The sequence below is a fragment of the Manihot esculenta genome, chromosome 12 (genome assembly GCF_001659605.2).
Source record: "Manihot esculenta cultivar AM560-2 chromosome 12, M.esculenta_v8, whole genome shotgun sequence".
Lineage (NCBI taxonomy): Eukaryota > Viridiplantae > Streptophyta > Magnoliopsida > Malpighiales > Euphorbiaceae > Manihot > Manihot esculenta.
Genome location: NC_035172.2, coordinates 31,104,002 through 31,118,425, shown reverse-complemented (window position 1 = coordinate 31,118,425; position 14,424 = coordinate 31,104,002). Strand labels below are relative to the sequence as shown.

Genomic DNA, 14,424 nt, shown 5'->3' with positions numbered 1-14,424 from the left:
CTACGCCCTGGCACAGAGTTACTGGGACTACGTGGTGACAGGTTTACTCTTGATGTGGCTTGTCTGTGATATGGTGCATTCCATGAGATCATATTTTACTAAGATGTTTTACTGTTCTACTCACTGAGCTATAGAGCTCATCCCACTCCCTTAACCCCAGTTTTGCAGGTTCAGTATTCAGTGTACAGTGTACAGGGACAGTCCAGCAGAGTACAAGAAAAGTAAAGAGATCTGTAAGAGCTTAGAGTGGACATGTAATATTAACGAGATGTAATAGTTGTTGCTTGACCTAGTGATGTATGTGTTGTACATGATCTGTATATGTATATATGTTTTCCTGTATGTAAAAACCAGGCTTAACAGGTATGAGTGAACCCATCTAGAGCAAGCTCTAGTCAGGGATACAGAGTACAGAGTACATGAGTACAGAGTACAGAGATAGTGCATGCACAGGTTAAGCCTTGGTTCAGAAAAGAGTTTTATTTTCACAGAAAATGTATGATCATGTATGAGGTTTACAGGTACACAGAGAGTATAGCAGGCTTGCTACGGGTTCTGGCGGCCTTAAGCCGACCTGAATCCTAGCGCCGGTGACGGTCCATTTTGGGGTCGTTACACATCCGACCTGAGGTCTCTAGTCTATGCAGAATCTTCTTCAATGGTTGATCTGTCATTACTACTTCTTGATGGCTTTCCAGGTAAACCCTGAACTTCCGGACTGCCAGTAGTAGAGCATACGCTATCTTCTCAATATTCAAATATCTGACCTCGGCATCTTTAAGCACCTTGCTGACATAGAAAACAGGCTTCTGCTCTCCTTCCTCCACGCTTACCAATACGGCGCTAACTACTTGTTCAGAGGCTGCCAGGTATATCAGAAGTTACTGACCTTCTATGGGACTACTAAGCACGTGAGGCGAGCTGAGATAACTTTTTTCTTTGAAGGCTTCTCGACAGTCTTCTGTCCATTCGAAGTTTGGCACTTTCCTCAACTTTCTAAAGAATGGTAAACACTTTTCTGCCGATTTTGACATGAATCGATTAAGTGCCACTACTCTCCCGGTCAATTTCTGGACGTCCCTTACGCAGGTCGGTTCTGGCATATTTAGTGTAATACCCGGCTCGAGTCCGGCATCGGAATTCCTGTAGTCCGGCGGAATCTCGGGTGTCGGAACCCTCGAGAAGGGTAATGCATATGTTTTCCAAGGTATTTTCACTTGTTTTCATGTTTTGACATGTTAAAAAGCATTGAGTGTGGAAAGAAAAGCAACAAGGGAGAAATGCAAAGGTTCGGCCGCCGAAGGTCACTTTCGGCCGCCGAACATTTCATGGTTGCGGCTTCACGTTCGGCTGCCGAAGGTGGTCTGGCCAGCCACCTATAAAAGGGCCAAGGGTCGGTGGAAGGAGGTTATTTCTCCTCCACTTGCAGCCAGAGGTGAATTTCAGCCTCTCCCACGTTGACTTTCATGTTTTCCATGATTTTCATCAAATCTTTCAAGAGTTTTAAGAGTTTTGGTGACTTATGAAGGTTTTGAGCAAAAGAACCAAGTTTTGAAGCTTGGAGCTTTGGAAGAGCTTTTCTTCATATCTCCACGTTAGGATCCTTCATCCTCAAGTTCTTTAAGAGGTAAGTGAAGATCCTGAGCTTCTTTGATGATTTTGAAAGGTTTTATGAAGTTTGTATGGGTAGTATGCATGTTTAGGTTTAGGTGAGGTTTTTGGTGATTTGTGGTGTTCACACATGTTTACGTGTTATGTGCTATGTTTGTTTGGGGGTTTAGGGTAGTTTTAGACCCCTTTGTGCATATATATGTGTATATGCTAGTTGGGAGTAGTTGATATGCATGTTTGTAGGTTTTTGGGCAAAGTTTGCATGAAACAGAGCAGGGTTCTGTCCTTCGGGCAAAACCAGGTTCGGCCGCCGAAGGAAGGTTCGGCCGCCGAACCCCTTGTGGAGGCAGTTCGGCTGCCAAAGGTTGCCCCCGAAAGCTAGGCTTTCGGTTTAGAAAGGGACTTTCGGCCGCCGAAAGTGTGTGAGTTTCGTCTCTGGATGAGACCTTCGGCCGCCGAAGGTGCCGCCGAACATGCATGAGTTTCGTCTCTGGAGTGGGGTTTCGGCCGCCGAACCTGCCGCCGAAAGTGCCCTGTCTAGCTTTCTTTTGCATGTTTTAGGTGATGGTTTGAGGATTGTTTAGAGGGGTTTTGGGGAGTTTCTTAGAGATGTTCTTGAGTGAGTTTGGTCCCTCATTTGAGTCCACCTGTGTAGGTACGGACCAGAGGAATCAGGGAAATCAGCAGTGAGTCCAGTGTCAGAACCTGCAGAGTCAGTTCAGAGATAACTAAAGGTGAGTGGAATTTAACTTAATGTTTTAATATGAGAACTGAATATTTTATCATGCTTCATGCATCATGAATATGCTATAGGGTGAGTGCATTAGTGTACACAAAGATGATGCATTGCATTTATCCTTGTACTTGGCACTGCTCCTTGTACATTGCTTATGTGAGACGGCACGGACTTCGTGAGGATTCATTAGCCCTCAGAGGAAAGACCTGGAACAGCCCTACGGGGACCAGGCACACAAAGACCTGGAACAGCCCTACGGGGACCAGGCACATGGTACTTAGGTACCCCAGATGAGATAGAGGGATTTTTGATCCGTCCGGCCGAGGTGATGTGCTTATATGTTGCATTCCATGAGAGCATGTTTTAGCACCTGTTATTTGACTATTCTACTCACTGGGCTATAGTAGCTCATCCCTCTCCCCTAACTCCAGTTGTGCAGGTTCAGAGGTCAGAGAGAACTCAGCAGGGTACAGGAAGAGTTCAGAGTTTTGTAATAGCTAGTGTGGACATGTAATTGTATAGAGATAGTGTATATGTATAGAATGGTGCTTGATTTATAAGACTTGTAATCCCTTTGTGGAGTCACATGATCAGTTTATGTATGTTTCTTTATTCTTGTATGTTTATGAGCAAAACCAGGCTTAACATTATGAGTTTGATCCGCCTAGAGCCATGAGGAGCTCTAGTAGGGATTAGTAGAGCACAGAGAGAGTGCATGCACAGTTTAAGCCTTGGAATGAAGAAAAGTTTTATGTTTTTACAGCAAATGTATGATCATGTATGGGATTTCACAGGTATACAGACAGGCTAGCAGGCTTACTACGGGTCCCGGCGACCTTAAGTCGATCTGGATCCTAGTGCCGGTGGCAGTTCGGTTTCCGGGCTGTTACATTTAGTATGGCTTCTACCTTCTCCGGGTTGGGCTCGATGCCTTTCCCACTCACCATGTATCCCAAGAATTTTCCTCCTCTGATGAAGAAGGCGCACTTTGCTGGATTCAGCTTCATTCTGTACTGATCTAACACTCCGAACACCTCCCTCAAATCTGTCACGTGCTGTTGGAAAGTTAGACTCTTGACCACCATATCGTCCACATAAACTTCTACATTTTTGCCGATCTGTTCTTTGAAGATTTTGTTCATCAGTCTTTGGTAAGTTGCCCCAGCATTTTTCAATCCGAAAGGCATGGCTCTATAGCAATAAGTCACATCTTCTGTTATGAACGAGGTCTTTTCTTCATCCGACCTATCCATTGGGATTTGATGATAATCAGACATTGCGTCCAAAGACGACATATAATCAAAACCGGCCGTAGAATCGACCATTTTATTAATATCAGGGAGGGGATAACAATCTTTAGGGCAAGCCTGATTCAAGTCAGTGAAATCTATGCACATCCTATATTTGCCATTGGCTTTTTTGACTAGTACAGGATTAGCTAACCACTGCGGGTACATGACTTCCCTAATGAAGCCTGCCTCTTCTAACTTCTGTACTTCCTCCCTGGTAGCCTGTTGCTTTTCCTTTCCTACCACCCTCTTCTTCTACTTCACTGGTTTGGCTTCGGGGAGGACATTCAGCTTATGTGTCATCACTTCGGGATCAATTCCGGGCATGTCAGAAGGCTTCCAGGCGAAGCTTGGTGCGTGACTTTGGATCAGAGTCATGACCTCGGTTTTCTGCTCTTTTGTGAGGCCAGCGTTGAGACTGAAGAATTTGTCTGTTTCCCCCTCTGATAATGGAAAAGTCTCCAGTTCTCCTACCGGCTCTGTCCTTGCCTCTGTTTTCTCGTCCCTGACCTCTAAGACTTCTGAATCCAGCCCTTCCTCTGTTATGCTCGGCTCTGCCACTGTAGCTAGGTATACTGACCTTGCTTCCTCTTGGCTTTCCCGAACTATCCCCACCCCTGCTTCTGTTGGGAACTTCATCGCCAGATATCTGATACTGGTGACGGCCTCAAAGTCGAACAGCACAGGTCGCCCCAGGATCGCGTTGTAGCTTAGGGGGAGTTTAGCCACCAGGAACACCACATAATGGGTGCGAGCCCTCGGAGCCTCTCCCAAAGTAAGGGCTAGCTTTATTTTCCCTTCCACCGTCACTGGTGTTCCTCCAATCCCTTTAATCGGGGCTTGATCCCGAACTAGTTGCTCTTCAGGAATTCCCATCTGCTGGAAGACTTGATAAGGCAACAGGTTCACCTTGCTTCCGTCATCCACCAAGATCTTCTTTACCTAGTAGTTTTGAATGACAGCTTCAATGACAAGGGCGTCGTCATGAGGCATCTGAACACCCTGAGCGTCCTCCGAGGAGAAAGTGATGGTTGCTAAAGAGTGTTCGATGATCTGCATGACCTCAACACAGCTGTTTTCTCCCTCTCGGTTTCTCTTTTTCCCCCTTTGGCTCATCCGACCTCCTGTGCCTCCTACGATCATATTGATGGTTCCACTGGACCCGTCATTCACAGCGTTAGCTCCTGCTCTTCTCGGCGTTGGGACTGCCGGATTGGGTTGAGGTCTCTGTCCTTCTGGTTTCTTTACAAAGTTCTTCAGGTGCCCTCTCTTTATCAACCTCTCGATTTCTGCAATCAACTGGAAACAGTTATTGGTGTCATGACCATAAGTACGATGGAACTGACAGTATTTGTCAGGATTTCGCTGGTCGGCTTCCGATTTCAGGGGCTTGGGCCATTGTAAGAATTCTTTGTCTTGGACGGCTACGAGCGCTTCGGCTCTAGAGGCATTAAGTGGGGTCGGCTTCTCCGGAACCCATGAAGGGAGTAGCCTCTGCTCTGAGGCCCGAGGGGGAAGAGGTCTTTGGTCCCTTCGCTCCCAGGGCTGTCTGTAAGGCTCAGACCTTTTGCCATGTTTCTTTTCATGCTTCTCTAGCCTCCTTTCCTCCGGGGCTTTCTCCTTGCCTGCCACTCCCTTGGCGAACCGGCTTGTCACCAGAGCATCATCCTGTCTTATATACTTCTCAGCCCTCTTCATTAGCTCGGCCAGTGAGGTCGGAGGCTTCCTGCTTAATGAGCCGAAAAACTCGGCAGAGGTCGTCCCCTTCTGCATGGCCTCCACCGCCCTTCCCTCATCGAGCTCGAGAATCTGCAGGGCTTCCGTATTGAAATGAGCTACATACTCTCTAAGCGATTCCTCCCGTCTCTGCCTTACTGTTTCCAGATAGCTCGTCTTCCTATCTGCTGGCACCCCGGCGATGAACCAGCTGATGAAACGAGTGGCCAGATCTCCAAAACTTCCAATGCTTCCAGTCTCCAGGCTGTTGAACCACGCTCGCGCTGGCCCCGAGAGCGTCGTTGGGAATACCTTACACATCAAGGCATCCGATAAAGTTTGCAGTTCCATGAAGGTCTTGTAGTTCATGACGTGTTCCCTCGGGTTACTAGCTCCGTCATAGGCTGCCATTGATGGCATCATAAACTTCTTAGGGACAGTCTCCTGCTGCACCCACTTTGAGAAAGGCGAAGAAGTGGGCAGGAAGGTTTGGCTTTGATCCTTCTTTCCTAGCTCGGCCAAGAGCTGCTCTCTCAACTTCTGCAGCTTCTGGTCCACATCCTCATCTTCCGGCCTGGGCTTCTTCTCCAGGCGATATTCTTCCTCCTCTCCTTCACTTCTGGTCCACCTGGTTGTTCCGACGGAACAGTTGTCAGCCTCATCATTTTCTATCATCTCCCTCACCCTCCTTCCATGGATTTGGGCCTCCGGCTCTTCCTCTTCTCTGGCTCTTCTCTCCCTTTCCCCGGCACCGCGGCTACTGGTTTGAAGGCGGTCGGAGATAGGTTGGGGCTCATTGGTTTGGGGTTCTTCTACCACTGGGAGTGTATTCATCGGGGTGCTGAGGCCCCTTTGTTGCATTATCTGCCCTAACAATGTAGGCGGTGTTCTGTAGTTGGAGGGCCATGGTTTGAAGGTCTTGGTTGGATAAGGTAGCGGTGGGAGCATTCCATGCCAAACTTGGCGAGAGATTGAGAGGAATGGGTGTTTGGTTGTTTAGTGTTGTAGGGCTAGAAAAGGAGAACTGCTGCCCCTCTTGAGCAGAGCTCAGGTCATTTGGGATGTTAAGGTTGCTTTCATTGTGATTAGCCATCGTGGATCTCAGTGGGTTTGGTTAAGAGTGGAACTCCGGTGATGAAAAGATCTCCTTCATTCCCACAGACGGCGCCAATTGATGATCTGAGATCCAGAGAAATAGGGTTTTTACAATGGGCTCTGTAAAACTTAGAAAAAGCTTAAACCTAGAGGCGAGTATTTCTCCTTTTATAGGTTTCCTTTTGTCTGCTAGTGACGTGCCAACAGAAGGAGTATCATTAGACCACCTGTCCCTGCTACGCTGATACGGACGTACGAGGGAATCAGATCTCTGCCCCCTGCGCAACGGTTTCTGATTCTCTCTGTGCGCGGGTAGGCGGGTCTGCAAGGCGGGTGGATGAATCCTCTTTCGGGTTCCGGACTGGACCGGAGAATAGGAATAAAGCAGGGCCCAAATGGGATAGGCCCGAGGTGTAGTGAAGACGAGGCCGGCCTGGTGGAGAAAGCCAGATGAAGCCCGATCGTGAGGCTGAGCGGACTGAACCCAATTGGCGTTAGTGGCTTGAGGGTCTCTAAGTAATGGGCTATTTTCTTGGGCCTGGCCCTAGACTGGGGTGAGGTGAACTCAGAAGTCATCAGTTTGTATGAGGTCTAATTTATTACATGCGCATTTATTATTATAGAGATGTATTGAGAAGACAACCGATCTGTATGAGGTCAACATTTGATCCTAATTTCTTCGAGTTCGACTCGTCAAATTTGTATCTTAATGAGTCCTGCTCAGTTAAAAAAGCCAATTGAATTTAATCGGATGAGAGTTTTATAAGTTATATGTTAGCAAAGTATAATTCTAATAATAGTCTAACTAAATGATAAGTATCCTAATCTAACAATAACTTAATTTATCGAGATATCTCACACCATTACAACTACACGTGTGAAAAAACTTAAATTTCATTCGTTAATCGCTTTTCAACATTATGTTTTTGAAAAAATTACTACTTAATACTTAAAATAGAAAAATTTATTAGGTAGTCTCTCAATTTTAAAAAATACATTAAAATATTTCTAACATTTTAAAAAATCTACTAATTAGTTCATTTGTTAATTATTTTACTATTTATTCTATATGATTTTAAAAAATTTATTAGTTGATCCCTCAAATTTTTAAAAATTTACTAATTAGTCCATTCATATTAAGGATATATTAAACTTTTTACAATAATTAACGGTTAAAACTAATGAAAGATTAACTAATAAATTATTAATTAGTGAATTTTTTCATATCATATAACTGAATAATAATTTTTATTTAAATCCTTCAAAAATTACTATTTGCTATAATTTTTGGAATTAAGCTATGAAATTTGCAATTGAATCAACTTAAAAGAAAAATATAATTAAATATTCAACAGTAAAAATTATATAAACAGGGTGAAAAAAATTATAAAGGAACAATAAGGAAAATTTTACTTTAACATATGAGAGAAAATAATCAAAATTAAAAGCAATTGAATATATGTATTTTTGATAATAATTATGAATAACCACTATTTTTAATAATTTTTATTACTTTATTAGAAATATAAATAATTTGAAAATGATTATTTTATAAATAAATTTTACTATAATGTTTTGGGAAAAAATAAAAAAATAAAGTCAAAACATCTTACTTTTTATTAAAAATTAAAAATTTATTTTTTTAAGATGAAAAATTATTAGAAGTTTTTTATAATTTTTCAAACTTAGAAAAATAGTGATTAACTTACAATTACTCTTTTGTTTTATAATTTAACTTGTTTAATTGCAAAAGAGATAATTCTTCTTGAAGATGCGCAAAGTAGAACCAAGGATTCTTTGCCCAAAAATAAAGAAAAGAAAAAACTTTAATTAATAAAAAAATATTACTTTTTTATTTCATAATTTTTGTCATATTAAAAAATATAATTTTTTATTAATTTTCTAATTATATCCATATAAAACAAATTAAATTTTATTAAATATTAGACGTATTGAATAAAAAAATCCACTTTTCACATTTATATTCAAATCTTAAAATCTTAAATAATAAAATTAATTTTTCACATTTCTCTCGATTTCAATTATTTATCTTAATTAGTTTTGACAAAAAAAATTATAATCCATATCAATAATATTAAATAAAATAAAACATTATATATTTTCTAATTTTTCTAATTTTAAATTTTTATTAAAATACAATATATATATATATATATATATATAAATAATAAGTAAATAATGGGATTAACAAAAACGATATTATTAAAATAAAAATATATATTTTAAAAACTATTTTATTAGTCAAATAAAATTTTAAGGATTATATTATAAATTTTCAATAACTTTTTATATTTAATTTATTTTCTTAGTTATAATCAAGACAAAATAAAAAAATTTTAATTTTATTATTCAAAATATAAAATTTTGGATATAAATATAAATTAATGTATAAATTTTTTATTTTTTACTTAATAGACCTTTTAAAGGATAATTTTATATGGTATAAAATGTGAATTAAAAATTGTTTGGTCAAAATTAATTAAGACAGATGGCCAATGTGAAATGATTGTTTTTATTATTTAAAATTTTAAAATTAAAATATAAATGTAATAAATATTGAAATTTTTTATTCAATAACCTAAATATTAATAAACGTTTTAAAAAAAATTTAAAAATAAAACAAAATTAAATACGATTATTTCTCAATTCTCATACAAACATATTTCATTTAATGTTTATATAAAACTCAACCTTCATAATTAGGTAATTTGCTCCTTCCGTAGTTAATTCAAATAGTTTAACTAAATTAGGTCAACATTCCAAATTTTCGATTTAAAATTAATCATTTCGGTTTAAAATCGAATCAATAAATAGAAAATTTAAATTTTAATATTTGTGAAAATTAAATTGAATAGATTTTAAATAAAAATCAATTTGAATTAAATCAGTCTGATTCAATTCAATTCAGTTTGATCAGTTAGACTTTTTAATAAAATTTGTTATTTTTTGCACATTATTTTTAATATTTTAAAATTTAATTAAAATATTTTAATATTAATTATAGTTTAATTTTTTTATATTATAAAAAATAATATAAAATTATCGCTAATCGATTCGGTTCGATTTTATTAATTTTTTTATTAAAATCAAACCGAATTAAAACAATTAAAATTTTTAAAAATAAAAATCAAAGTGAACCGAAAAGAATAAACAACCGGACCGAATTTCTGAATTAATTAGGTTTAATCGATTTTTTTGATTTAAATAAAATATTGCTCATCCCAAATTATAATCTTATATTACTTTTAGTAATTTAAGTATCATAGAGGTTGGCTAGACTAATCCGTCTAATTTTTTTTTTTTATTATTTACATGTCTATACATATAAAAAAATATCTATAAACATTATCACATATATAGAGATATTATGGTCAAGCCATTACAACTTGCCAACTTGTATAATCCTAATCAACAATCCAATTATAAACATTTAGGTATGGAAGTGATCCAATCCTAAATGATGACTTCAAGATTTGATCCAAAATTTCAATTTCAAGTAACTTCTGTCAAATAAAAAAATTTCTATATTTGTCAAAATCAAATTAAATCAATACATTCTACTTTCAATGCAATTGAAATTGTTATACTCAAATCAAATTTATTTTATTTTAATTTGATTTTGATTGGATTAGTTCTAATCTAAAATTGGACAATAGTATATATACTTTCACGAACAAAAAATTAATAACTTTAAACATTGAGGGTTATTTATCGTAATAAAATGCGAAAATGTGCATCATATAGCAATATTATATGAATATGCCTAAGAAGTATTGAATTACAATATTTGATGAGCGTAAATAGTAATTTAATTAATATCATTTAATACGGATTTATAGTATTTAGGTTTAATAAAAAAAATCGATTGAATCAAATTAATTTAAAATTTTAATTTTTTATTTATTTTGATTTAATTTATTTCGATTCTTAATTTTAAAAGTTTTGATTATTTCATTTCAGTTCAATTTTGATTAGTAAAAAATCAAAAAAATCGAACCGATTAGTGATAATAATATATTATTTTTGATAATATTGAGAGATTAGATCAAAATCAAAGTTAAAATATTTCAATTAAACTTTTAAATACTAGAAATAAGATGTAAAAAATAAAAAGTCTACTAAAAAATTCAACTGATCAAATCGAACCAAATCAAATCGATTTAATTCGATTTGATTTCTATTCAAGATCGATTCGATTCAATTTTCAAAAATACTAATATTTTGATTTATTCAATTTTGAACCGACTGATCAAATGATGAGTGATTCTTATTCTAAATGATGAGGATTTGAGATAAGACTAAAAAGATTTTCTTTAATTCCATTTACAAAGAAAGTCAAATTAGTTTGATGATCTGAGATTCAGAAAATAGGGTTTTACAATGGTTGTGTAAACTTAGTCTGAGAGAAGAATGCTTCTCCCATTTTATTCTTTTCCTTTGTCTGTCAGTGACGTGTAACGGCCTCACTGCCATTGGGCCACCTGTTGTCTCTGCCATACGGATACGGACGTACGAGAATATCATATCTCTGCTTCACGCGTAACGGCCATTTAATTCCCTCTGGTACGCATGCGGATGGACCCACAAGGTGAATGGGCTGGCCATCTTTTCTCCTCCGAACCGGGCTGGAAGGTGAGATTAGGACTGAAGCCCAGTGGAGGTCTGAGCTGAGGGCCGAAAAGACTGGGCCGGCCCGATTTGAAAGGTTTAAGAAGGGGTCCAGTCTTAAGGCCGAGGGGGCTGGACCTGATTCATGCGGGGCTTAAAAGCCTTCAGGTAAAGGGCTATCGTCATAGGCCAGGCCTCAGACCGGGGTAGTGAAATCTAGTGGTCATCAATTGCCCCTTTACCTTCTCATCAGTTATTGTACGAATGATGAGAGGGTAAATATCGAGGATCATAATGACCGCGCCGCCTAAGGATAGTTTTCCTCAGAACACCTCTTCATCTCATTGTCATTTCAAATTTCAAATTCTCTCCATCTTCTCCAAACTCTTGCTTTCCTCTGTTCCCCGTGCGCATTGCTAGCTCCGTCTCTCTGCCCTTTGTGTTTTCAAGGTACGCTTCTCATTCTTCCATGGAAGGCCCAAAGCTTCTTGAAATCTTTAATCTAGAGTCTTGTGTTACCCCTTCTACCTTGACGAACTTCTTTTCTCAGAAGTATTTGGACACTCCTCTCTACCATATTCGAGCTCCTTACCGAAATGAGAGGATTGTTCTTCCTGATCCTCCTCCTTCCGGTTTGATAGATCCCCAGAAAGATCTCAGTATAGTCTTTTTCGTTAAACAACGAGACTACGGTCTAACTTTTCCCTTCACTCCTTTCTTCATCGAGGTCTTCCAGTACTTCGGGATAACTCCCCGGATGCTGTCTCCCAACTCCATTTTGTTTATGTGTTCTTTCGAATCTATTTGCTTGAGTTGGGGATTAACGCCCACAGTGCGTCTGTTTGTAACCTTTTTCTGTCTCGTTAGCGTAAGTCAGTGCTTCTATTATTTCACCCCACGTGGTGGGTTATCCATTTTCACGGGTTACAAAGATTTCATAAAAGGCTGGGTTGAGGGTTTTGTGGTGGTGGAGTTGAAGAAAGACTCTGGGATGTCTTAGGGGGTGGAGCTCTCTTGGGGGGATGTCTCTCTAGGTTGTAATGACCTGCCTCAGTTGAGTCTCTCTGAGCAGGTTGGATTCCTTCGACTGACTTCTGTTGATAAGAAGTATGATGTCGAAAAATGTATGTTTGCGTCCAATCTTCGGGATATCCAAGACGCAGGTATTGTCCCTTGTTTAACTGCTTTGCTTTTTCTTTGTGATTTTCACTGAAGGCTGTTCTAATTCATTCGGGTTTTGAATCTTTGCAGCTTCCGACGTGAAAATGGACCAAATCAAGCCCCCGAAGAACTTCACGCTATCTCGGGAGAGCATGAACGCTGCTTTGGACGCCCTCCGAGCTGGGCGATCAGTGGGGGAGACTACTCAGAGGGTGGCTGAAGTCATTTCCACCAGGTCGGGTGGCCGGCCTGCTGCCCCAGCCCTAGCTCCTTCGCAGGCTTCCAGACCGAGCTCTCGAGGTGTTAAGACCTCCAGACCTTCCAGCCGTAGCAGGTCAAGCTCGGCTCCTCAGTCTTCTTAAGCCCCCAGGTCCCAACGGGCTTTTACTGAGGGGGCGAAAAAGGCTCCTAGGGTCACCGCCAGGCCAGTTGAAGGCACCGAGCTGGTGAAGACGGACGTTCCTGAGGAGAGGTTTGAGACCTCTGCAACTAAGGAGAGGGCTCCTGAAGGGGGGATGGAGATTATCCCTGCTGGTGAAAGTGCCCAGGGGGCTTCTGTTGAGGTCACCCCTGTTACCGAGGAGGGAGAGCCCGGGCCAGTTGATGATGCCGTCTCTGAGGGCGCTATGAAGGGGGTCGGGAGCAAGCGTCTTCCTCCTTCTAAAGTTCTTGCCCCGGCTCCTGCTTCTAAGAAGTCCCGGACCTCCAAGAGACCAGATCCAGCTCTGCCTCCTCTCGAGAAGAAGAAGGAGACTTCTGTGGTGCCTCTGCTGTCTGCTCCCGACAATGACATTTTGAACGTGGAGGATATCACTCATCAATCTCCAGCGAGCGTTGTTGCAAAAATCTTGCGGGAGCGGATATTTGGCGGGGTCACGGAAGCTTTGGATCCTCATCTGCTTGCTCTCACTGGCCTTTTGGCGAGTTCTACACGATAGTAAGCAGCATTCCGATCTCGGACTCGAGAGGAGCTCGGAGGCACAATTAGGGAGATGCTCCTAATGGTAAGTTGTTCTTCTTACTTTCGAATTCTTTCATTTGGTTTCTGTTGTCTGTCATTCTAATATTTCTTCTCTCTGTGTTAGCTGATGGGCCTCTTCATGAAGGTAGACGCCCGGGACGAATCAAATCGGAGCACTGTGGACCGCCAGGTTGAAGAGGCGCATCTTGAAGAAAATTTAATCGCAACCAGCGATGCCCGGGGTCACCTTGCTGCTGCTCAAGGGCATCTGAAGACCCTTAGGGAGGAACTGGCCCATACCAAGGAGGCTCTGAAGGGGGCTGATAAGAGGGCAGCTGCTGCAGAGGTCCACCGTGATGAGGTCTTGAAGCAGCTGTCCTCCTTAGAAGAAGCTCAGAAGGATAGGGATGAGGCCCGGTGCCAGCACGAGTCGTTGAAGGCAGATTTTGATGCCGTGCTGGCTCAGAAGGATGAAGCCCTAGCTCGGGTTGTGGTCCTTGAGTAGGAGCTAGCCAAGTGAGCTGATAGCTTTAAAGACTTGACTTTGGAAGCTGAGGCGTCTAAACTCCAAAATCAGCACCTCAGCCAAGAAGTCGAGGCTTTGAAGAAGAGGTGTGCAGCCTTGCTCGAGGACGCTAAGCTTGCTGAAGATATGGTCCAGCTGGAGTGTGAGAAGCGACTGAAGGAGTACAAGGAGTCAGTCGAGCTGAAGAAAGAAATCGATCAGGCCTGTGTGCGGAATACAAAGCCTCTGACGAGATGAAGAATGCAATATGGCATAAGGGCTTCTGCATGTTCATCTCCGGTTTCAATCGAGACTTGAGAGAAGCCAGAGATGCCCCTTCCACCCTGTTAGCTGAATTCCGAGCTGCTGAAGTAGACTCCGATGGCGAGGATGTGCTTTACGGGGAGGATGACAGAACTTTGCCCAAGGGAGCTCCTCACACCGCAGCTGGACCTCCTAAAAAAGACGCCGAGCTGGGGGAGGAAGATGCTGGGCTTCGAAGAGAAGATGCTGGGCCCCCTGGGGGGAAATTGTACCTTTTGTAGATAGTAGTGTAGATAAAGATAGTGCTCCCAAGAATGTAAGTCCTTTAAGGACAATTTTTCCTCCAGTAGTTGTAAATGATTGAACAAGTTGTAATTTTATTTTCCTTTTAATGAAATCCAGCTTTCATTTATATTTGAGCTATTCCTGTCTTTGTTTATTTTTCTGGCCTTGTCAA

General features: G+C 40.6%; 1 protein-coding gene across 1 annotated transcript; it reads left to right on the top strand.

Moving 5' to 3' along the window:
• The first annotated feature begins 11,545 nt into the window (after positions 1-11,545).
• LOC110627623 (uncharacterized abhydrolase domain-containing protein DDB_G0269086-like) lies at positions 11,546-13,961 on the top strand. The gene is made up of 6 exons (XM_021773973.1): positions 11,546-11,944; positions 12,149-12,239; positions 12,328-12,472; positions 12,608-13,157; positions 13,323-13,691; positions 13,776-13,961. Exons 1-6 carry the CDS (start codon positions 11,546-11,548, stop codon positions 13,959-13,961), a joined length of 1,740 nt encoding a protein of 579 aa, XP_021629665.1.
• Positions 13,962-14,424: the final 463 nt, after the last annotated feature.